Source organism: Amblyomma maculatum, chromosome 2 (assembly GCF_055883805.1).
Source record: "Amblyomma maculatum isolate TAMU_Amacu chromosome 2, ASM5588380v1, whole genome shotgun sequence".
Classification (NCBI taxonomy): domain Eukaryota; kingdom Metazoa; phylum Arthropoda; class Arachnida; order Ixodida; family Ixodidae; genus Amblyomma; species Amblyomma maculatum.
In genome coordinates this window covers 67,740,867-67,764,048 of record NC_139345.1, presented here as the reverse complement: position 1 = coordinate 67,764,048, position 23,182 = coordinate 67,740,867, and the positions used below count along the sequence as shown (strand labels likewise).

The window sequence follows — 23,182 nt, the reverse complement described above, 5'->3', positions numbered from 1 at the left end:
AGGGAAGTCAAATCGGCGTTATCAGCTTGGCCGAGTTGCGAGGCGAAACTGGCGAGACTTTCGCTTGCGAGTAACCGCGAGATGATAGGCGCGTGACTAGGCAACTGGGCGTGCAGTCAGTGCAGTGCTTTACGAAATAGAAAGTAGTCATGATTGCGAAGTTTATTTTTGTTGCCGTGCTAACAGCCGCTTACGCCGAAGATAAAAGAAAGGTGAGTAGCACTGACAGCGTCACATTTCTGTTCGCGTTGGCACTTGTCTACTGCTGATTAATTTGCCTTCTGGCAGGAATTTCGCAAGCACGGATTGTGGTTGATGTGGTTGTGAAAAGGGGAGCACTTAACGCGAAAACAATTTCTCCCGTTGACAGGCTCCCCTCGCGTCGTCATAGCTGGCTTTTATTGGTTCATTAAATCCTGCAATTTGATATGCTTTCTGTAAACTAACAGAGTACAAATTTAACACCGCGACAGACAAGAAGGAGTTGCATTCTATTGCATGTCATTAGAAGGAAAGCAGCGATACATGTAATAAATGGAGGGGCGTGCAAGTATTATTTTTTCAAGGCCAAATTGAATACATACTACGAATAGTGTTACTTTAAAGTGAATGCGAATCAAATAGCGATAGGACCGAGTCGAATATTTTCACGAATGCTTGAGTAGTGAAAATTCACGCAAAGCAATTGTGCGAAACATTATCTTTACTACCTTAGTTGAAGAACCAGATGTAGGGTATAGGGAGTATTCACTGACGCGCCGTGCGCGGTGCATTGTGGGCAATTGTGGCGCAGTCGGCCATTTTTGTGTTTACTGAAAGAACAGGGCGAACATACGTACCAAGTGTTGTCTTGCGGTTCCACACAAGCTGTGGCATCCGCAGCTATGGGTTATTGCGCTGCCGTAGACTATAATAGCTATATACAGAGTAAGCAACGGAAGCTGGAAAGCTGCACGAAGGACTTCGGCCTTTTTAATGTTCCGAAAGTACACACGAAAGACTGGCCAAACGAAACAACTCTCTGAGATGCGACGTCACGTATGGGTGGTATGACCCAACCATGTGAGATCACGGAAGATGAGAAATCTATGTCAAAAATGGGCTGGGCTGAAATCTCCCGGAGGTGCCCTGGCAGGCAGCTGCTGCCACGATCTGTGCACGACTGTTGGGCGTGCATCTACACGCCATATTCCAGGTAAAAGAGTAGCGCAGCAACATACATGCTTCACCGTTTCCAGCCATGCACGTGCAGTGGGCCACCAGCACCTTCCCGTTGTGTTTTGCACAATCGAAGCCTTGAAAGGAGGGCTCGACAAACACTGAGGGTGATTGACTTGTGTGGTTAACAAGTTAATTAGCAGTGGCTTTAAGTGATCTATAAATAACGTGTGTTGTGTTTCTCTCAGCTAAACTGCTGAATCCTTGTAGCTCAAATTTCATGCAGAAACGGCACCTGGTAGTAAAACATTTTTGTCAAAATTGTTTGGGATACTTGCCTCCTTTGATCAGAAGACGTCGAATGTTTGCATCATCTGTGTCTGCTGCAATGGCATCGGCTGTATCAAGTCGCTGCCTCAGCGATGGCACCTGCGGCGCCATCTCATGCTGTTTACAGGAACAAGAATATATAGATTCGGCGAAGAAACATAGACGGGCAGAGTTGTTTTGCGGAAGGTTTGAAGAGCTTTATAAACTTCTTTATCAATAATAACAAGCGAAACTTAGTTTGTCCAAAACTGCAGTAAATTTAAAGAATTTTGTTTGTGCATATCGCAAGAAATAATTTCGAGCCCCCAACGCAATGAGTTGGTAGCGACACTGGTGTCATCACTGTTACAACAGCTTCTTTTGCTTCGTTGCCGCCACAGATGATCCAAACATTTGACTTCTTCTGATTGAATCAGGCAAGTACAATAAACAAGTTTGATATAAAAATCATAATGCCATTTCTACGAGAAATTTAAGCTGCAAGGATTCAACATATAGCTGGGAGAAGCATTTTACAACACGCATGTAAATTCGCAATGCACGGTTGCTTCTGCTTCAGCCATGAATCTTTAAACCAGGCGCTTTTAATGAGCAGCATCCTTCAAGTGATCTGCCAGCTTTCAGTTGGTTTCTTGTGATGAAGCCAGCCCGAAGCACAAGGAACTCATGAATGCGCACATATTTATGTGTGGGCGGCCACAAATAGACTCTTACCATGCAGTCCGGCACATCGACTACAAACGCGATCCACTCCACACAGTTCAATTTTTTGATGCACCGGTCTCTGTCTGCTTTGCGCAGTCTTTCCAGGTAGTTCAAATTCTCACTCGTGATTCCGATTTAGTTTCATTACATTAGTGCTTGCATGAGGTAGAGGGACAGCGAAAACGGACGCACAAGAGCAGCTGAGCTACCAACCGCACCAGTCCAAACGGGATGCAAAGATGGCATTGGCTGTACACTGACGTCAGCTTTTGACGTCATGTGAATACCCGTGTACATTGGTAGAGTCGGTGTCACATCATGCATGCATAGGAGAAAGTGTTTCAGGTGCCCACTGAAAAATTAGAAAGTTTTGCCGAAGTCTTTAGGTTTGCCTTTGTGTTGACGGCGTGTTTGATGTGTCCACTGAGAACCAAGATAATTTTGTGCTATAAAACCACTGTGAGGTGAAGGCACTTGATGCATGCACTGCTGTATCAAAAGTACAGCATGTAGACACCAGGGTATTTGAGGTGTTCACTGAGAAGCAAGATAGCTTTGCATCTTTTCAATTTTTAATAATGAAACCAGTGCAGAGTGAAAAAAGATGCTTTTTGATGTATGCACTGCTTGAGCGGCATGCATGTAAGTGCCAGGGTGTGACCCACAAAAGTTTGTTCACTTTCAGTTCACTTTCAGTTCACTTTCAGTTCACCTCCATGTTCTTCTCCAATTCAATGCCCTATTCTTCCCAGTGGTGTGCCAGCAACGAGTGTTAAAAACATTTCATGCTCAATATGTTTTTACCAGCACCACTATTCTTGTCGCTTACACCCGCCAGACTGACCTTTACCACCACAGGGTCCGTATTCTGAGTTTGCATTGTTATTGAAAGTGTCGCCATCTCCCGGGCCTCGAATCATCTTAATTGGTAGACACACCGGAACCGGATGTCATGACCGCTTCCGATTCTGGCGTTTCCATCAGTCAGATGACTCGAGGCCAGAGAGATAGCGACACTTTCAATAATGATGCAAACTCGGATAACGGACCCAGGAACGCTATCGAATCAAAGAGCACAAGCAGAACAAGGCTGAGTATGCATGTATGTATGTGTAGAGAAACACGAAAACAAGCTGTCTGCCACTCTAGACCTCTTGGCTGCTAATGTTAACTATCTTTTGCCTCTTAATGCGCTAAGCCATTGGCTCGACTAATCTGTTAGCGCATATCCCGTTTTACTGCATCAGCGTATAATCCTATTTCATTGGAAACTCACTATGTTTGTGTGTGTGAGACCACTATCTTCTGAGCACTTGCTAATAAAAAGGCATCTGCCACCTGCATGCCACCAAACGGCATCCACCACCCGTCTTCATTCTCACCATCTTCGTCCACTAGAATCCTTCACCCACTGACAGCAAAAACCGATTTTGAGACATAATGTAAAGGCAATAATTGTAAAACGAGCTCAATACTGCTTGTGCAAATTTGTCGCCTCATGTGGTATGGTCTCCTGTGCTTTCTTATTCTTGCATCATGGAAAGAGAATAAAAGGCCGGAATAGGGAACTTTTATCGCTGTTTTTGTGTGAGCATTTACAGAAAAAGTCAAGAGTACATCTTTTGTCCCCCTCTGTACTTTTCTTTTGTATGTGCATTAAATAAACATGCAGATCTAAGTGGTGAGGCTGCATTTATATGCTGTGTGCCTTCTCATCAGCTGACACGAATGGACACTTTGATTTCTTTCCAGCTCACAGCGCATCTAAACCCATTCTGTGATGCCAAGCAGGAATGTGGGCTATGCTACGTAACAGCTGAAGGCTCAATTGACACGATCCATTATTTTTGGTCAGTGCTAGGAGCACCTGCAGCATTGAGTATCCAAACCTTTCGGGACAGCCAACTTACCAACATCTCTTGGGATGCACTGCGCAAGCACAAATTGAATGAAGCCATATTCAAGTTTAGTGGGCCTGTATTGTCTTCTTCAGCTGTTGTCATCTCAAAGGTGAGAGTCATATAAGCAATTAGGCTTTTATCGAGAGAGAGAGAGAGAAAAAAAAAGAAAAGTAGGTGGTAGTTATACTTAAAAAGAACCTCCTCCTCACAACAGCAAAAAAGACATTGTAACATAATGAAGCAACAACATTCAGAAAATTATTGCATTAGTGTATAAGAAAAATATAGAACGCTTAGTTGGGTAAAATGAAAACTATAGGTTACAGAGAAAGGAAAGGAACAGTGGCTACCATTTTCGGTGGACACTAGAACAGCTTCATGCTGGAAGCGATTCATTGTAGTGGAAGGTTTCAGCCTAATTTTGAGCGTCTTGGGTTGAGATCAACTTGGGGCACTCCACTATAGTGCCCTTTATTCCCTTCGATCCTAGTCAGGTTCAAGAATGAAAACCAGGACTTTGTGGTTAAAGGCGCTTTCTATGCCTTTTCAGCAATTATTGAGAAGAAAAAGGCTTGTCTACAGGTCATTTTCAAGATTTACTTTGCATCATTTTTATTTTTCATGTTTGGTTCAGTAGAAAGGCATCAGCAGTGGAAAGTTGCAAGGCATATTAAATTCTTGCTGTGGACTAATAATAGTAATTATCTTTACTATTCCATTGCTGGAAGCACCTTCTCTCAGCACTTGTATTTATCCTGACTTTTGCTGTTTAAAAAAAAAAAAAAATTTCAAAGTCAGATCTTTGTGCATTCTTCAAAGAGCACATAGTTTGGTATATAATGCTAGCAGCCTGGAACCTTGTACTTTTCTAAAAGCACTTGGTCACAGGCTTTGATAGTACTGAAGCAGTGGCTTCAGTCGTCATTGTTTATGTCAAACTATACAGTAATGATTTGTCATCTGTCGTTCATTCTTCAAGCTTGGCCTGGAGGGCTTTTACCAGCCTTGCCATTTTTATGTAGGTATTGGGAACTCAATTCATGCCAGTTCGTTACCTTGTGAACATACCTTAGCACAGCACTTAGTGCTCTGTTTGTGTAGCTTCTCACTATGTGGGTGACAGCAGTCAGATGAATTCTGAAACGACAAATGCTTGTAATGTGCATCTAACAAACTGAAACATAAGAAATAGATATTTGTGTACAAGTTAATTTACTATTTCCTGATCCTTTTGTTCTGCCTTTCCTCAGCTCTGGGAGTACAATGACCCTGACAACAAGGCTAAAATGAACAGCACAGTGGTAAATGGCACCCATGTCATTGACCAGAGCCATCTCCTATGGAGAAGCATTGAGGGCTGTGTTGGCAATGGCAGCAGCATCGTCACTGCAACTTTCATTGCTAATGGAACAAAGTCTACTCGTGACGAGGGATTTTTCTCACGCAATGGCACTATTCAGTTTACGGTAAGCTTGTCATTAGTTTTGACTTTATCTGGTTTTTTGTTTTGATCATAGTCTTTCAATACCGTTTTATGGTTATGAAACCTCTCCATCACTCTATGGGAGAGCTTGGTACGCTGCCCAGACTGGCTGCATAGCGGCGCTGACATCGATTGAGGGGAATAATTTTGCGGACGGCGGAACGGGCGGCCGTCTGCGGGGAAAGCAATGTGTAGTGGGGTGCTTTCGTAGGATTTTCACTTCACACTGGTTTTATTGGAGCTTTGTCAAAGTATGCAATTGCGCTTGTTTTCGTAATGCCATTGCGTTCTGCGAACAACGCTGTCAGCTTGTTGCGTGATAGTCTGGTGCTACGGCTGTGGGAGCAACGAAGAAAAGGTGTCGCTTTCTTTTTTCATGTATGGTATCGAACTACGACAGACTAGGACACGCGACATACAGCAAAAAAAAGTTTGTGACCTCTGATTTGACTCCCCAATCGTATGTGTTACTGGGAACAATATAGGTACCGTGGGCCTTGCGCGGTACGATAAATTCGAAGTGAATGGGAAACTTGTGTCTTTCAAAAGCTTTCAAACTTGATGCTTGTAGCAGCTCCGAAAATGTTTGAAAGGCTGCCATGGTATTTAACGACGGCCAAACCATGTCTTCGTCCATCTCCAAATGGCGCCATATTTCTATATTTCTGCGTGTACATATTAAATGTCCATCCAGCGAAGGCAGAACATTGACAGCACATATTTGTTTATTTAAATAAGCTTTGAAACCAAAGGCATTGCAGAAAGGAGCGCAAAGAAATATACGTCGCACAACACAACACAGCACAGAAAAAAAGAAAGATATTACGCTTGAAATGGCATATAAAAAAAGACACTGTGTTACGAAAAATAAAAACTGTGGAGCAGACGTAAATAAAATTTACAAGAGAGATTACATACAGCAGCCAGTAATGTCGATTACTTGGCAAAAAATTTATACATAGGTGGGTATCCTTACGTGCAGAAATGCGAAAGCATTGCGAGTTCCATGCCATAGTTCCGTTATGAGTTTGTTTTGCTTTTCATTCCTCTATGATTTCTACAAATTTACTTTTACTTTAATTGCTTACTTTACAATTGTACTTCTTCTTATCAGTTATTGTTCTTCTGCCCCGCCGCGGTGGTGCAGTGGTTGTGGCACTGGACTGCTGTGCCTAAGGACGCCGGGCCAAATTTCGGCCGTGGTGGCCGTTTTTTGGTGCAGCAAAAAGCAAGGCGGCCGTGTACTGCATTGCGACGTCAGTTGAAGTGGAAGAACGCAAGGTGGTAGAAATTTGCAGAGCTCACCACTATGGCATCTCTCATAGCCTGAGTCACTTCAAAAGGTTGATCCCCATGCACGTCGCTAAATAGATAAAGGGGCAATTAAATACTGTGAGAGAAGCATAGTTATTACCATCGTTTACCCGCGCTTTCTTGAGCGGCAAGTACTTTCTTGTTATCGGCTAGTGTGCATTTCTTTGCTGGCGCTTGTCAGCCCCAAAAAATGCTTCTTTGGAAAACCATTCGCTGCTTTCCTCCCTTCCAAACTTTGTGAAAGTATGTGAATGCATTGTTCATTATGTATAAGGAGCGCGCTTTTTTTATTTTGCTCGTGTGCACCGCCAATGACAGCAGTGGTTAAGTTGGAGAAAATAATTTACATTGCTATAGTAAACACCTTAGTGCAAAAGCTGTAATGTGTATCTAAGTGCGATGAAATTCAAGACAGCGTTATTATATCGGGGTTAGAGAATTTAGCGACGCCATGTCGTAGCATTTTCAATTTACAAATCATGTAACCATGCCGTCAAAATGGTAAACCTATGCGCGCCAAAATGTGCAATAATAAACTCAAAAGAACAAGTGAAAATCTGCTGTGCAAGTATCACGAGTGAAAATTCACTATTCTGGTCAGCACCTGAATGCTGCACACAGCAGCAACGAGTGCGACATTTTTGCACGTTCGCGTGCTACAGTCTCAGACGCTTAGTGATGAACCATCCAGTAGCATTCCACACCATCTAGTCGCCAGCGTGCAGCAAGATGAAGCGACATACTGCGAAACCTCTGTTGATGTCGGATTACCACATGAGCAAGGCGGTTGAGTACCAAGCGCAATATGAATCCATTTAGTGCTGTCTGCTAACACAGCCTTTACCTTACCGTGCACTGCTCCATGGTAGGTTAATGTTGTAGGTTAATGAACACACCACACCCTTTGGCAACGTTTCGTATGCCACATAAGAAATCTCCCGGCAGGAGCTAGACCGTCAAGGGTAAGGAGTCAGTTGCACGCGCCTCTGCCGGCAGCGCCTTCTTCATTTAAGCTTAAACTGTATTACAATTATGCATGTGCAGCAGATACAGGACCTCCGCTTCCATTTTGCACAAAGTAATAAAAACAGGAGCAGGAGCGAGAAAGCAAGAATTTCGGGTGCAAACACACCGTACTCCGCCGGGACGGATGGCTGCTCCCGGCTCCTCAATCAGCAGTAGCGCCCCTCGCGGCCGCGTTTGTCAGCGAACCATACTTTGGCGGGAGTTTCATGACCATTAGGAGTATTGAAGGACTCTGCTTTGTTATAGAATGTGTTTGCAAAATAAGCAGTTTTTTTTTTTTTGCAAGGAACATGTGGCAACAAGTAATGTTGACACCGCACTGAAAATGCAATGCTGACTTCTCTTCTGACCTGACATAATTTCTAGAGGTTTGAGCTGTATACCTGTCCACACTAGTCTAACCAGTCAGGTTTACCATGGTCTGACATACCTGACAGTCAGGTTTGACATATTTGGCCTGAACACACAAGATCAGGTGGATTCTGCATTAAATCTCTCATCCTATTAATTTATAATTTTCACCTCAGCAAAGATGGCAAAGTTTGAGCAGTGCATGATGCCATGTTGTGGAAGGGCGGTAATGGTGGCTCTCTTTTAATTAGGTTAGTTTAGCAGTGCCGAACTCAATGTTCTGTCATCCTCTGCATGTTGCATGGTACTCAGTGTGTATAGCTATTAGCATTCTTGCTTGTGAAGGACATTTACTACCTTAACAGATGTATCCTATTTGAGTAGGCCATGAGGGAAGACAAATGGTTCGCATGGTACTCGGTGTGTAGCTATGTTCATGTTTCTGAAGAAAATTTACCACCTTAACAGATGCGGCCCTATGCGGTCGTTCCAGCTCTTGTAGGTGGTGCGGCGACAGCACGACATGGCGGCTGAGTCAGTGATAGCGCTGCTGCCGTATAGCGCATGTTTTGACAAGCGGGCCTGCTTCCTGATGTTCTGGCATCGTTCGTGTGAGATTTGGCGTTTAGATAAGCAGCAGTAAGTCATATCAGTCATAAAGACGAAGCTATCGTATGAGTTTGGTTACACTAGTTTCAAAATAAACGTTTGTTGATACAAGTGCGCATGGATTCGCTAGCTTGCAAGTGAGAACTCCGTCAGTATTGCTGCATTAAAGGGCGACAAACTCTTTAAGCGGCAGTTTTTACGATATTCACTTTTTATTTTATGGCATCTTTCAGCGCAGCCATTGAGTGTATATGTTGTTCATGTGCTCATATACCGAGTATATAACAGCTTGTTTGTCTTCGACGTATATCATGAGGCAGTCTGAGGCAAATGTATGCTACTGTTCGAAACAGCAGCGAAACAGCCATTTGAGCTTAATGAAACAGATGAAATTAACACTCTAGGTGTGTTCTTTGCACAACCGGGAGAAAAGTGCGTTTGGCCAACTTCTTTTCTTTTCTTTTTTTTTTTTTTCGGTTAGGATTTGGCTAAAGGCACCGAGCTCTTTTTTTTTGGCCATGTCGACAATGCGAATTGACTTTTGAGGAAAACTAGATATGGTGCATTGTGCAGGCATACACCACGCAGACATGCACTACACAGAAACTGCAGCTGAAAGGCGGGCACTGCAGAAAAATGCAAGCATACTGCCACTGTGGCAGTTTTTTCTTAGTGGAACAACACATAATTGATAACCAGTCACCCACAAACGTTATGAATAGCAGTTCGATTCCAGCAATGGATTGTTTGCGGAAATCTCCAAGTTAGGTGCTCAGTAGACTGGTTAGAAACCAAAAGGTGACCTCCCGAAAGGAGACTGGAAAATTCTTGGAAACTAATAGAAACTCAGAACGTCACCAGACTACTCGTAAAGGAAAGCTGTCAAAAGGTGTAGCCATGGACGAAAGTTTATGTGATGGTGGATGCCGCGTAAATCCGCTTTGCCTAGCTAGTTAGTCTGCTAATATATTTACTGTGAATGAAGCGCTCATGCTCCCCTCTTGCTTCAATTTTTATTCACCTGCATTGCCCGAGCCTGACTGCACCGGAAAATTTTTTTTTTCTGTGAACCCACATCGCTCACTTTGTCCATATCTGTATAATGGCACAAAAGGTACAATATATATCATGTTGCCTTTGAAGCTTCCAGCATATTTGCTGTTAAAAAAAAAAGGAAGAGAAAATGCAGGCAAGGACATAAAGAATTCCAAGGGTGGTTTCACTGACTCCTCGGTCCCTGTGCTCTGGGGAGATGGCGGTGGTTTATTAAAAAGAAGGTAAACAAAAAGAAGGAAATAGTGTTGTAGGCCATGGCAATTACTATCTAATGTCTCAAGAACCCGACCTGTGGCCGGCGGAAAGAAAAGGGACGAAGAGAGATAGCTAAGAGAAAGACAACGTGGGCTTTTTATGCAATTTACAAAATAGAAAAGGTAAGTGAGTTCGCATCGCTCGGGCGCATGTATCCAAGCATTGTCCAAAAAACGACTGCATGCAATCGGCCGCTGCAATTATGTACAGAGCTTCTATATTTCAGGGGTACTGGACTCTTTTCGAAAATTCATGCGAGGGTGTTGAATAAGCGAGAGACCTTTTACCCAGAAAAAGGCCTTGCAGAGAAAGTGATCTAGAGATTGGCATAAATAGCCAATTGTTTAGTTTTTCACAGCCTTTTCCATCGCAGTGAATATAAGCACAAAACAGTGGCGTAAAACTAGTTTCAGTGCAGGCGTCGTTCCTGCTCCCAGTGTCAGGTCAGCAAGCTGTTAAACTTATCACAAGATAATTCGTTCAGGTGCTGCTGCAGTAAACAGCAGAAAGATTTCTTGTACTCTTTGCAGGGCTTATTTGTGCCTGAAGTGAGCTCTCCGGCCTACCGCAGTAGTATAGTCAGACTACAACCGCTGTGATGAGTTCACACAACCTTCACACACTGGACGTGCACCACCGCTTGTGCCGTGCGTGCGTCGCTCTGGAGTTAGATGCGCATGGTGCCCATATTACACTGCATTTGTTGGTCCACAACATCATGTACACACAATGAAATCAGTAATCTGATCGGGGTCCTATACGTGATGGGAGAATTTGCTTCAGTGTATTGCAGTGGAACAGCAAACGTTTCTTTGTGTAGCTGTAATGCAGCAGGCTGAAATGATTTTGAGAATTTACTCTTGTCTCTCGTCAGCTTGAAGTCCGAGACAGTGATGGCCATGACACCCAGCTTCCACACCTCTTCTACACCAGCAACAGCAGCCAAATGCAGCTGTCTCTCCTCGACCTGTCACCTCAGCTGGGCAAGACATCACAGTTTGCATTTGAGCTAACCGTACTTGACGACTCTTCTCAAAATGGAAGCTACAGCATCAGCAAAGAGACAACATTTGATGACGAGTACACACCGGGTGTTTTTACAGTGAGTAGAATTGCCATCTAAGATAAGTTTATGAATATAAGCATTTCTTTAGTGTTTTCTTTTAAACCGTATACATAATGAGTAGGCTGTTGTCTTGTGCCTTTTTCTTTTAGGCCAGAATTTCCCTCCTACAAGTTCTTGTTCGTACTGTGCTATGGAACTGTTAACCGTGGCCATTTTCTCTCTCTGTCTTTATAATGCTACCACATGTAATTAGAACAACTTGCGCATTTGATCGCTAGCCATATTGCTAGTGAAGGAGACGGAATGTGCTCAGCTGCTATGTTACACTAGCATAAACATGTAACTTTCATAGCTTTTGCAATTCCCACAAGTACTGACCTTCTTGTTTTCCTGTTTTTCCATTGTTTGTTTGTTCTTTGCTTGTGTTATGGCTGGATTGTTTATTTACAAGCATTTCAGAAGAGGTGTATGCATACCACATTAATGACAAAACTAATCTGATAAAGCTCCACCTGCAGCTGGTTGGTATGAATTGCAACTATTTTAGTGCAGCTATAACAGTTCATGTACAAAAGACGTTGGCACGTACACAGATACAGACAGACAGAGCTTTTCTTATGGTCAATTCATGTTATTTCAGGGCATGCAACCCAATATGTGAACTGCATTTCGTATCTGTGATCCGCAAAACAAAAGTGATAACTTGGAAAGGAAGTGGTAAAGAAAATCGACAGTTAGGCCCATTGTACCAGGATTATTGATTGTCAAGGCTTTAACAGGGATCACTTCACATGACATCTGGTTGCTGCTTTTTCTTTGCCACAGGCATCATTAAGGAGTGTGGACTGTACCAGGTGGTACATGAACAGCACTGGTAGGTTGAGGAGGTCATGCGTGAGGGATCAGGGGTGGAAGGGTGATGCACTGGCTCACTGATCCTAGTGATGACTATGCTCAGTGTCTCTGCATCTGGCCATGAAATGATTGGAAATGTTTTCACAGGAATGGCCCTGAATGCGCTTTACATATGTGCTCATATCCGTAGTTTGCCAGTGTTACAAGGCATCTTATCAATCGGCCCCAGTGCACTCTTTGCTTACATAGATTTTGATTACATGGCGCCTAACAGCCTTCTAGCACCTTTTGCCCATGTTCGTGTTTTCGCTGGGTCGGCTGCAGAGGTGGGCTGCAGATTACAAATATTCTGACATGTGCCCCAAACACGGCTAGGGGTGTCTTAGACGGCATAGCTCTGGTTTTGTTGTATGTGTGCACGTTCACTGTATTCCATTTTGTGAAACATCTTCTTCAGGGGGCGTAAGTTATCTTATTATTGTGGCTTTACCCACTAAATGGAGGCACCTTTGTCTGTCCTCCTGTCGCATCACCACTGCCTGTACATTTCAGAATGTGGTGGCCGTGTTTGATGTGCAAGAAAATTCTACGTCAACTTTCTACCTCCACTGGAAGCCAGTCTGCTACCGTGACTCTGGGAGGACAGTGACGCTGTCGGTGGATGCTGCCATTCACAACTCCACCCCTGCAGCTGGTTGGTGGACCTTCAATGTAGCAACGGCATGGCTTACAAGCAGAGCACCACTAGTGGCCTCAACAGCTATCTCTGTGTCTTTCGGCTCTGAAGGCGATGGATGGTACCAGGAAAACCGCTATGCCATTTGGTGAGTAGTGGGAATATCTGTTGGCTGTCGAAGTCAGGCTCTCCATGCCCAGCATGATTCCGGTCTCTTAACTGTAGGGATAGTAGAAATGTTGTTAAAATAAATAGGAGTGCAATTAAAGCCCGCCATTACCGTTGCCTTTATGGCGCAGTAGATTTAATGCTACATATTTGAACGCTGATATACATAGGTTCGACTCCACTTCTCTCTATTCTTTTTCTGTACCCTTTTATTTTTTAATTCACAACCACCTAATAAATTACCAACATATTCTCTGGGTGTATGTTCCCCTCTAAGTTGCATTATGTAATGTTCTTTAATCTAAATAGCCATCACGCATGATGGGGCACTCTTTGCTCAACTGGTCTCAATGGTCCCAACCGGTCGTGAACACAGCCAGTTGTTCGGGTATGACAATGCTGACTCGATGCATTAACATTCACCGTAATCTTGTGCCGCCTTCTGTGGGCGTTTATTACCTTAAGGTTGCATTCACAGACACTTCTGAGCCAAAATTACAAACTTTCTGACACAAAACCAGTGAGAAGAAAGAAGTTGCAGGACCCTACCATTGCGAGATTGGAATTATGTCCATGCCTGAGATGTGAAACTTGTTTTGATATCAGCATATACTCAGGCTTACTTTGGGTGTCTTGAATCAAGTTCGAGGACTGGTTTGTGTTAACTTGAAGGCCATCTGTGCCAAATTTTGTTACCCCAGGATTACTCTAATCAATTATGCAGCACACAAAGTTCTAAAATAATGAACAGGATGACATTATATAAACGTGATAGCGTTAAATGCCCCGTTCTCCAGAAAATCTGGTCAGCATTGTGAGAAAAAAATTGCAGGCATGGCTGTGGCAGATGGTAGTTGATGGCTGGCATGGGTACCACCACTTCGACCATGTGACCACTTGACATTGCCGACTTGGCAGGAGCTGCCAATTCGGGCTGCTCCTTTCAAATGGGAGGGTCCAACCAGAATCAGCCTTCCAGGAACCTTCCAGTCCGGGTCACACTTGCTACCTCTAGGCCACGCAAGCACATTCGTAAGGCTTGGTTAAGCTGGGCTTCATTCTAGTATGGTGTATGCCCTTTCACATACGAACGTATGCTAAAGCATATTTGAAATATTATAGGAATATATTATGAGATTAGTAATTAGACAAGTAGTGAAGTCCATACATCTGGACAAGAATCCGCAAGGAGAGTTTGCAAATTGGAGCCATTTAATGCTGTTGCATCATAATTTTCAAGGCTAGGTTAAAGGGGTCCTGCAGCATAATTTGAGTGCATTGTTTTGCTTGTTTGTTGCATTTGTTGAGTTATGGAGATGCTATTACCACTGCTCGTAACCCGCATATTTCAATGCCTAATATTTTAATTTGCTTGAGAACCAAAATCATGGTGCTGACGGTGTCGGCACACAGTGGTGGTTCTTTGCAGCAGATATGATTTCAACTGGCGGTCGTTTGAGGATTGGATAAATAGGAAATGCAGTGCACATTGGGTCTGTTAAGAAAAATATATCATGTCGCATTGTTGTATTTTATGTTAAGTCAATAAATCCAACATATTTGTTTTACACAAAAGCACTGCAACACACTTGACACAAAAAGCACCAACAGAGGCACTGGTTACTACTACTTTGCATCAAAGAATTACGTGGACAGCTACTTGCAGCTATATAGCCACAGGTAGCTATGCAGCCAAGATGAGGCAGGAAAGAATAGTCTGACCCGCTCCTCGCTAATGTAGGGTGTCTGTGGCTGGAGAGAAAGGGGCAGTCAAGGAGTGGGCTCACGAGGAAAGCGCAGTAACTGAGGGTGCATTGTGACAAACAAACGTCTCTTTCCCCTGCCTACTTCTTGTCTGTTTGTTGTTTCTCATTCTATTTCTGCGAGGTCCCAACCAGTCTTAGCTATGGAAGAGACGTTGTCAACTTTAGCAAAAACCTGTTACAACCACCAAGAAACCATGAAAAGCCATCTTTCGCGATGTTGTAATGACGTGATCATGTAGGCTGTGTTTCGATTGGTCCCACCACACGTCCTCATTAAGTGAGTTAAATGTGAAAAAGAAAGACCGGGAAAATAGAGTTGAAGGCTGTTCTTAGTTTCCTTATATTTCGGAATTTCTTCCTTTAATAACTCCCGTTCCACTGCACAGATTCCTATAATTCTTTCTGAGTCGGTATCTGCGTGATATAAAGAAATGATCTAAAGCATAGCAGACAGGCATTGCGGGGCCCATTTAATTAAAGATGACTCTAAAAACGTTATATTCTGGTATATCTGATCACTTGCTGGCAGTAGTGAAGGTACAAATTGTGGTTTAGGCTGGAATTTATATTTTAGATTGGTCAAAAAAATCATGTTTGAGCAGATGATGGCGCCATGCTGTGTCCTCTCATTGCAGCTAACATGGTAGCCGACTGCAGTGGTTGAATTGAATAACATTGCATTTCATGATTATACTAAAGCATCATAGACAGTTATTTTCGTTCATATCAACTTAACGCAGCCTAATTTTCTCTTTTTGAATAACGAGCAGCTACTTTCATTGCTGAATCTTGCTTGATCTGGTTTTAAAATTGTGTCAAAAAAGAAATCGCACAACCGAACCCACCGCTACACTTGCAGCGGCACTGCCGTCAACAGCACTGCTGCAGACAAGAATGGTTGTTCATGCATCTGTGATACATGTACCAGCTTTGTGTAGTTCATTTCCTCACTGTATTATTTAAAACCACTTTAGTCATCTCAAGCAAAATCTGTACATCTTGGTTAGTGTTATGCTCTATATTATCACTGCAAGCCACCTAAATAGCGCGGTAGTCACTGTGTCCATAGAGTTGCATAGATTTCTTTACGAACTATATATCATGTTCCAAAAATCAGGGTTTGCAGACACCGTCTACCATAGAGAAAACAAGACTATAGTGTCCAAAAATTAAGTTCTAAATGGTTGCACTATATTTCTCAGTGCCACTGCCAGGTATTGGGAAAGAAGCTTTTGATTGACGCAAGAAAACAATTGTAAAAAATTCAGTAGACTGTTTCTTTAAGTTTACTCCCAAATTCTTTGTTGGTTTGCTTAACAAAGCCTAATGGCATGTGCTAACTGTGGAGCTTAGGCTTTTCATTTAATAGCATTGCTCACTACAAGGAAATAACAAAAACAATAATGCATTTTTTGTTTAATTTCTGACTTTTGTCATAAATTTTCATCTTAGTGACTGACAATTCACAAAGGTCAAGAAAGTAAGGTCACAATTGTTTCTCCTCGTACTTCATTATGAGAAACTGCCTGACATTATGTGTTGCATGTAATGTCCAATTAAAGCAACTCTTTTGTCACTTAACAGTTGACTCCTCAGTTATTTGATTTAACAAATGGCACCAGGCTTTTGTGCAACTTGCAGCTCCATCAACATATTCCTTTTCATATATTCAGCGACTCATCACATTACAGCACTCCTCTGTAGTAAAGTCACTCGAATCGGCGAAAATCTTTACTATATCAGTCATTTGTGAAGACATGGCCAAGGAGATGCTATCTGGTAAATAAATGGCTACCTACTAACACATCTTGTTGATTACAAAAGAAACACTCCGAAATACCTTCCATCCTTCCCTTGTAGTCTCTTATGCGATATTTTTTTTTTGTTATCAGATAAAAAAGCGGTACTTCCACAAGATGTAAACAAGTACTGCATTAGCATGACTACGTGGCTGTGAATACAACCAGAGTTTGATTTCATGCAAAAACCAAAGCTTTGCGTAAATGCAGTGTTGTCTTCCATTATCTCGGTATTGTTTAAGAGGCCGTAATTGAGAAATGCACGCGACACAGGCATGTGCGGCAACACAGTACATGCCACGCCTCCACTTCTTCCCACCGCTGCCTCGTGCTGCCCAATGCTGTGAACTTTCGGCCATTTCTTCTTTCCCCTACTTCTCGCTGCACTTTTACTCTGTTACTTTCGCAACAGAACCTGCCGCCTTCTCTCCACACTTGCAGCCAGCTTTATTTTTTTTCTTATGTGCCACATGCTTTGCCACACCACTTCAAGGCCCTCGTAAAGCTGGCTTCTTCTCATAGCTTATGAGTTTGGTAGTGAAGCCATTAAAAACAGATTGCAGTTTTATCATTATCTCCCCCCCATAAATATATATATATATATATAAATCGATTTGCAATCCTAGGTTGCGTGTGGGCAGCGCGATGTCATTTCAAGAGAAGTTATGTCGCCACATCCAGATGCACTTTACTTTCTCTGTTTTGAACCACTTCTCAACTCTTAAGTATTTGCAATGCGTCATCATTGACTTGTTCCGGCATGTTGTTTTTTTGTTTTTTGTTTTTTTGTCATTTCAGGAGTAGATGTAATTTTTCCAGTGTGTACACATGTACAGTTCAGGCCTTGGCAACCTGTGAACATTGCTGAGCCCTAACAAAGCTGGTAAAGGACCGGCCTTACCTGACTATATGTAGTTTGGCTCGCTTCTCGGGAGTTGTGCCATTAATTCATAAAATCTCTGTGCCTACCAATGGAACCTTCATGTCACATTTGTTTTTCTGTATGCAGGGCAATGTCAGCTGGCTTTGGAGTGTTGCCTGAGGAGCATGTTTCTGCAACAGTGCTGTCAGTTACATCTGTTGGCCTTGGCATTCCAGCCATTGTTGCTCTTGGCACGGTGATCTACGTCTCACTGCACAAACCTGAGCCAAAATTGTGATGTGTGCATCATACTCGTATGGACAACTGTTACTGCAACTGTTGAAGGACCTGTGCATGCAGTGCAAAAATGGTGAAGCGTGTGATGTTAGGAGGAAGTTTGAATCCTGAAGGAAGAAAGAAGGAAAGCAATTTGCAGCAGCCTAGAATTGCTGATATCAGTAGCCAACACAGTGGATGGTTCCCCACTTCAGACCAGGCTCTGCAGCCATGCAAGTACTTGGAACCTTTTCTGCTGCTCCTAAGGTAAACAGATTTGTATCTCGGATGGTACTGACCTGGCCTTCGCATTCCATCAGTAGTCACTGCTAGTCCATGATACTCATGCAGTTAGGTTCTGCTGCGAAATTTTATATTTTATTACGATTGCATTAATGTGGTCTATCAAATTACTTCTGTTATTAGTTCAGTTGCTTTTAGTATTGTATTTGATATGAAGTGAAACTAGTTGTGAGGATAGCTCCCTGGCTTTACACTATTTTGTATATACCTCTAAGATACCTTTCACTGCACTGTTGAACAGCATCGAAGTGAAGAGAATGCACTTGTCTTTTGGAAAATACCAAAAAGGTGTGGCAGCAATAAAAGACGCTTTAAAAATGACCAAAATGGCAATTTATTACAGCAAACACTTTGTAAAAAAAACAAAAGAGGATGGAACTTTGCACTGCACTGGAAGGCACTTGCAATTTCTAGTAGAGTTCCAGAGATCTGGCTGTGCATGGCAGCATGAAGCGCTTGTGTTGTGTGACAAACGCATCGCGAGATTGGCACATGAACGGCAACAACGTGGTGGTGTTGCTGCCATATTTCTAGACTGGCACTTGCACAGTGTCCTTGGCACACGTGTAAAAATATCACTGTCTTTGGGACACAGCAACCAGGCTTGTGCACCTTGTACACGTCATGACTTGGCTCTTGCTGGCAGGCTGGGCTGTGACTGTAATAAAGTGGAATCCCTGAATGTCGTAGCCAGCCAGCAGCCTGTGCGCTTCAAACCTTGCAGAGAGGTTGCAGCATCAGAATGGAACACCTGAAGCAAAACCTGTGACTTCGCACAACTTCACAATTGTTGTTGAACTAGTTGCCACGCTTCATTCCTCGAGTCCTTAGGTCATCTCTTTTGATGATGCCTGCCACAAGGTTGTCCTCAATCTTTTGAGCTGTGTCCAGTTGAAAAGGCATGAAACATTTTCTTCATGGTGGCACTGGTCCCAAGCTTCCTTTGGTAAATATGGCACTTATAGACAACAAAGAACAGTAACACATGTGAGGTCTCCTCATTCGCCAAACTCAATCAGTGCCAAGTCTTGAAGAATCTTGACTTTAGCAAGCGCTTTCTTTTTCAGAGGAAGACGCCGCAAAGAAGGCACAATGGAAAGTGCAAAGTATTCATCTTCATCCAGTGGGCGATTCAAGATGTTGAGCACTTCTGATTCAAATGAGTCCATTGACTCATTATTGAGCATGGGTTTTTTCTCTGGTGGTTCAGGGCTCTGGTGAAGTCTGAGTGGGGCATAGTCCTCGGGAGCTGTCTGGGGGGAACCCAGCACCAGTTTTGGGCAGTGAGAGTGGGCTGGTGGTGGGCCTTCGCTGATGTAGCTGTCATCCATAGTAGCCGGCTCGCTTCCATTTGAGTAGTGGTCTAATGTACCCGTGTCTTGAATGCTGAGTGGCTGTTTGGCTCTGGAAACAAGAGTGGCACACAAGTGAGAAAATTTGACTACAAAAATGTTACTTCATTGCCTGCACAACTGTACAATTACATGTCAAAGGTATGCTGCAATGTGAGCACATCGGAATAAGTGTCCAAGAAGACTTGAGGCTTGTGTCTATATATTTTACTTTTCAAGATGTACAGACCTAAACAGACTTGTCTAGATTCCTGCAGCTATGTTGTACATAAAATAGGTGAAGCTCAATACTCATGCATGTACCATCTCGGGGCACAGTGCCTGTGCCTTTATTGGTCATGTCCATGCAGGGCCCATATTCCAAGTTTGCGTCGTTATCGAAGTGTCGCTATCTCACGTGACCTCGAGTCATCTGATTGGTCGAAACGCCGGAACTGGGTGTTGCCAATACGGAACGGGAAGAGGTGGCCACATCATATTCCGGGGTTTCCACCAATCAGATTACTCGAAGTCGGGGAGATAGCGACACTTTCGATAACGACGCAAACTCGGAATACGGGACCAGGTGTGCTAAGTCAAGTGCAACCATTGTCTGTGCGACCAGGTACATCCTTTTAAACATTGGTTCCAGTGCTCAACACAGCTCATGGACAATGTCGGTTCAGCTCATGGACAATGTCAATTTGAACCAACCAGCTTAATCGATGCTGTAAGTATACAAGTGTTGCAAGCTTTTGTGAGATTGCAGAGAACGTGAACTGCTTTAGGAATTAGATGATGTCTGTGCACCTAATCAGTATTTTTAATAGATAGGTAGGTCCTCAAATGTGTACTGTTGAGCTTACTTTGGGGCCAGGACGCTGCACGTGCCTAACACGTGCTTCAGAAATCAATGTGTGAAAACGAGCTCCGCGGTGTACGTGATTATATATATATATATACACACACGGCACGTTGCACATTACCGGCGTGCTGTAGAATGCTTCTCCCAGAAAAACCGCGGAATGCTCGCAGCGCAAATTTCGCACAGAAATGGCATTTTGTCATTAGTATTTTTAATACCGAATTTTTTGGGGTGGGTTACTTGCCTGGTTCGATCAGAAGAAGTCGGATGTTTCCACTATATGCAGCGGCGGCGATGCAAGACGAGTCTCTGTCCCAGCAATGGCACCGGCATCGCCGCATACGATGGGAACATCCGACTTCTGATCGAATCAGCTAGCAAATACCCCAAAAATTTTCGGTATTAAAAAATACTAACGACAAAATGACATTTCTGTGCAAAATTTGAGCTGCGAGGATTCCGCGGTTTAGCTGGAAGAAGCATTGTACAGCATGCAGATAACACACACGCCCGATCGGTGTCGTCGGCACGAAAAGAATTATAGAACACACAAAATTAGGAAAAACGAAAAAGTAAGTAGATCGTGGCTGACCTCGCGGCTCTGCCGCAGTCCTTGTAGAAGTCCAGAGAGTTGAAGTACGTCCACTTGCTCTTGCGCGCCTCCCAGGGAAGTTGGCTGGGGTGCTCCAACGCCCTTAGCTCTCGAATGTACCGATCACGGAGGGATTTCCACAGTCGCTGGCAATCGTCAACTGCAGAACGAGGAAGATGTTGGCATCAAGCAAACCGTGACGAATAACGCCGCACGAAAGACAAAGTGAAACGGCCGAGCTGTTATGTAACGAAGCTGCACTCTAGGAAATGATAATTTTCGGTACGAAAGAGTCGTCACATTTGGAATGTAGGAAAACATTTGTGTCCGAAAATGCGCCAATCTGTGTTCATTATTTTAAATTCAACGCATATCTCTGCTTAATGTGAATTGAGCACCCCAAAATTAAAAAAAAAAAAAAAAAGACGCTGATATTTAAATCGTGAGCGCTGCGTCTGATCCGTCACCTGAAACACATGTCTTTGTTTGGTGCATGAAACACACAAAAGGGGGGCAGGTGAGATTATACCAGCGTCAACGAAAACTGGGCGCAAAGCAAGGAACTAAAAAAAGCAAAAAAAAAAAAACACCGGGAAAGGCGGTGCAATAAAAGCATCGGCGCTGTTTTACGTCAGTTATCAGGAGCTTCCGCGCAACGTTCAAGCAAGTTCGCAAAGACTGCACTCACCGGTGTCCATTCCTGTTTCTTGTTTGACCATTTCCCAAACCTCCCGCTTTCTGTCCACATCTCTGTAGCCAAGACGCTTGCAGTCGTACAGTATCGGGTACTTCTTGACGCTGGATATAAACGCTTCGACCGAATCCGGAGCCATCGCTGTCTGGAATCAGTCTGCTTCGCTCGTGGCGTCGACGACTGGCGACTCTCGGCGGGAGCTAAGCGCCAGCGGCTAAGCGTGGCCAGCGTCCACGCACTGGACAAAGGAAAGCGAAGCCGGCGCTCTCGCCACCGCCGCACCCGCACAGACAGACACTGACCCCCGCCGCCGAACGAGCGGCGATGTGCGTCCCCCCTCCCTAACCAACACACCCCCGGGGAGGTGCCGACCAGCGTCGGAGCGACCCCCCCCCCCCCCCTTTTGCTCTGCGAGTCCCCCTCACGGCCTTCCCCCGCGACCGGACCGCACCCCCGAGAAGAGGAGGAGATAAAAGAAAAAAGCACAAAAGCAAAAAGATTCCTCCCAGCGACGTTTTACGCCGGGCTCGCTACCCAAGTTCCCGAGAAACATTCCAGACAAAAACGGGCCAGCCGCGCTTCCAAGGGCTTGCTCCTAATTACGCCGAAGCCGCGCCGAGCATCAGCGGCGGCGGCGGTGCCTGCCCGCTGCCTGTTTACTTGATGGCGCGCCGCTAACTTGGTCCGCGCGCGCGTGGCCAAGCAAACAGCCACAAGACAGCTCGGCCGGGTGGCGCGGGGAGGGTGGGCATGCAGTGGTCTCCCCGCTGCTGCCGTCCGGCGCGGCGACGACGCTCCGAGCGCCGCAGCCGCCGCTGGTTCAAAGATCCCCCTCCAACCGACCGGCAAGCAAAAAGTGTCACGCGCAGAGAAGCCAGCCCCCGCAGCGGCGGCGAGGGGGGGTGCAGAAGACGCCCCAGCGTCAGGCCTGCAGCAGGCGCCGCCGGCCTTCGCGGGTCCTTTCGCCGCCGCCGTCGGATAGGCCGGATAGGACGACGTAGCGCCGCTGTTTTTCTCGGAAAAGGGCCGACGCTCCCCTCTCCGTCTGCTGCGAGCGGACACGCCGCTGCCGTGAACGCGACGAGCCAGCTAGCGAGGGGATGGCCAAGCAAAAAGAGAAGGGGCAAAAGCCCGCAGCCTCCTGCCCCTCGTCGTACGCTTCGCTAGCTCTTTCCCCCCTCGATGGGAAAGTTGAAAGGCGCGCGCGCGGGGGGCACCCAAGACTTGAGCCTCCTGGCTTTTGGTCTGTCGCACCGCAGCTCCCCACCGTTGCTGCTGATAGGCCGCTAGCGTCGGCGCCATACGCACGGCACAACTGCTGGCACTCCTCTCTCGGCCAGGGGTCGTGAGGAAGCCCTTTCCCGCCGGCTCCCTTTTCAGTTTCCGCTCCCCTCCATGCCCGGAAGGGCTCCCATTTTGGTCGGCGCTGTACGTGTTAGCGCCGCCATTGAAGCCCAGAATTGGTTTCCGCCCCAGCAGCGTCGCTCAGTTTACGACACATTTCAAGACTTGAAGAAAAACCCGTTTGCAGTGTCCGCGGACGGACGTCCAAGCGCGGCCGTGTGCACCTCGGTGCGAGCGGTGTAGCATCGCCCATTGTGAGCAACATTCAGCGCCCCACAGCCCGAACAAGACAGCGCGCAAAGTTATTTCCTCCTCCTCACTGACAACGGTGAAGCGTGGCTCGGCATAGGTAGCGCATTGCTAATCGAGCCTCGCTTCGACTACAGGGCATCATGTT

At 44.9% G+C, this 23,182-nt stretch overlaps 2 protein-coding genes across 2 annotated transcripts; one reads left to right on the top strand and one right to left on the bottom strand.

Annotated features, from left to right (window-relative positions):
• Nucleotides 1–18,286, top strand: LOC146198888 (glycosylated lysosomal membrane protein A-like). The gene is made up of 6 exons (XM_084594360.1): nucleotides 1–212; nucleotides 3,946–4,203; nucleotides 5,345–5,560; nucleotides 11,063–11,290; nucleotides 12,662–12,933; nucleotides 17,528–18,286. The coding sequence occupies exons 1-6, from the start codon at nucleotides 150–152 to the stop codon at nucleotides 17,676–17,678; spliced, it is 1,188 nt and encodes a 395-aa protein (XP_084450486.1). The 5' UTR covers nucleotides 1–149; the 3' UTR covers nucleotides 17,679–18,286.
• LOC146198887 (transcription factor Adf-1-like) lies at nucleotides 18,286–21,778 on the bottom strand. Its single transcript, XM_084594364.1, has 3 exons — nucleotides 21,436–21,778; nucleotides 20,748–20,907; nucleotides 18,286–19,363 (listed from the first exon to the last, which is right to left on the bottom strand). Exons 1-3 carry the CDS (start codon nucleotides 21,578–21,580, stop codon nucleotides 18,958–18,960), a joined length of 711 nt encoding a protein of 236 aa, XP_084450490.1. The 5' UTR covers nucleotides 21,581–21,778; the 3' UTR covers nucleotides 18,286–18,957.
• Nucleotides 21,779–23,182: the final 1,404 nt, after the last annotated feature.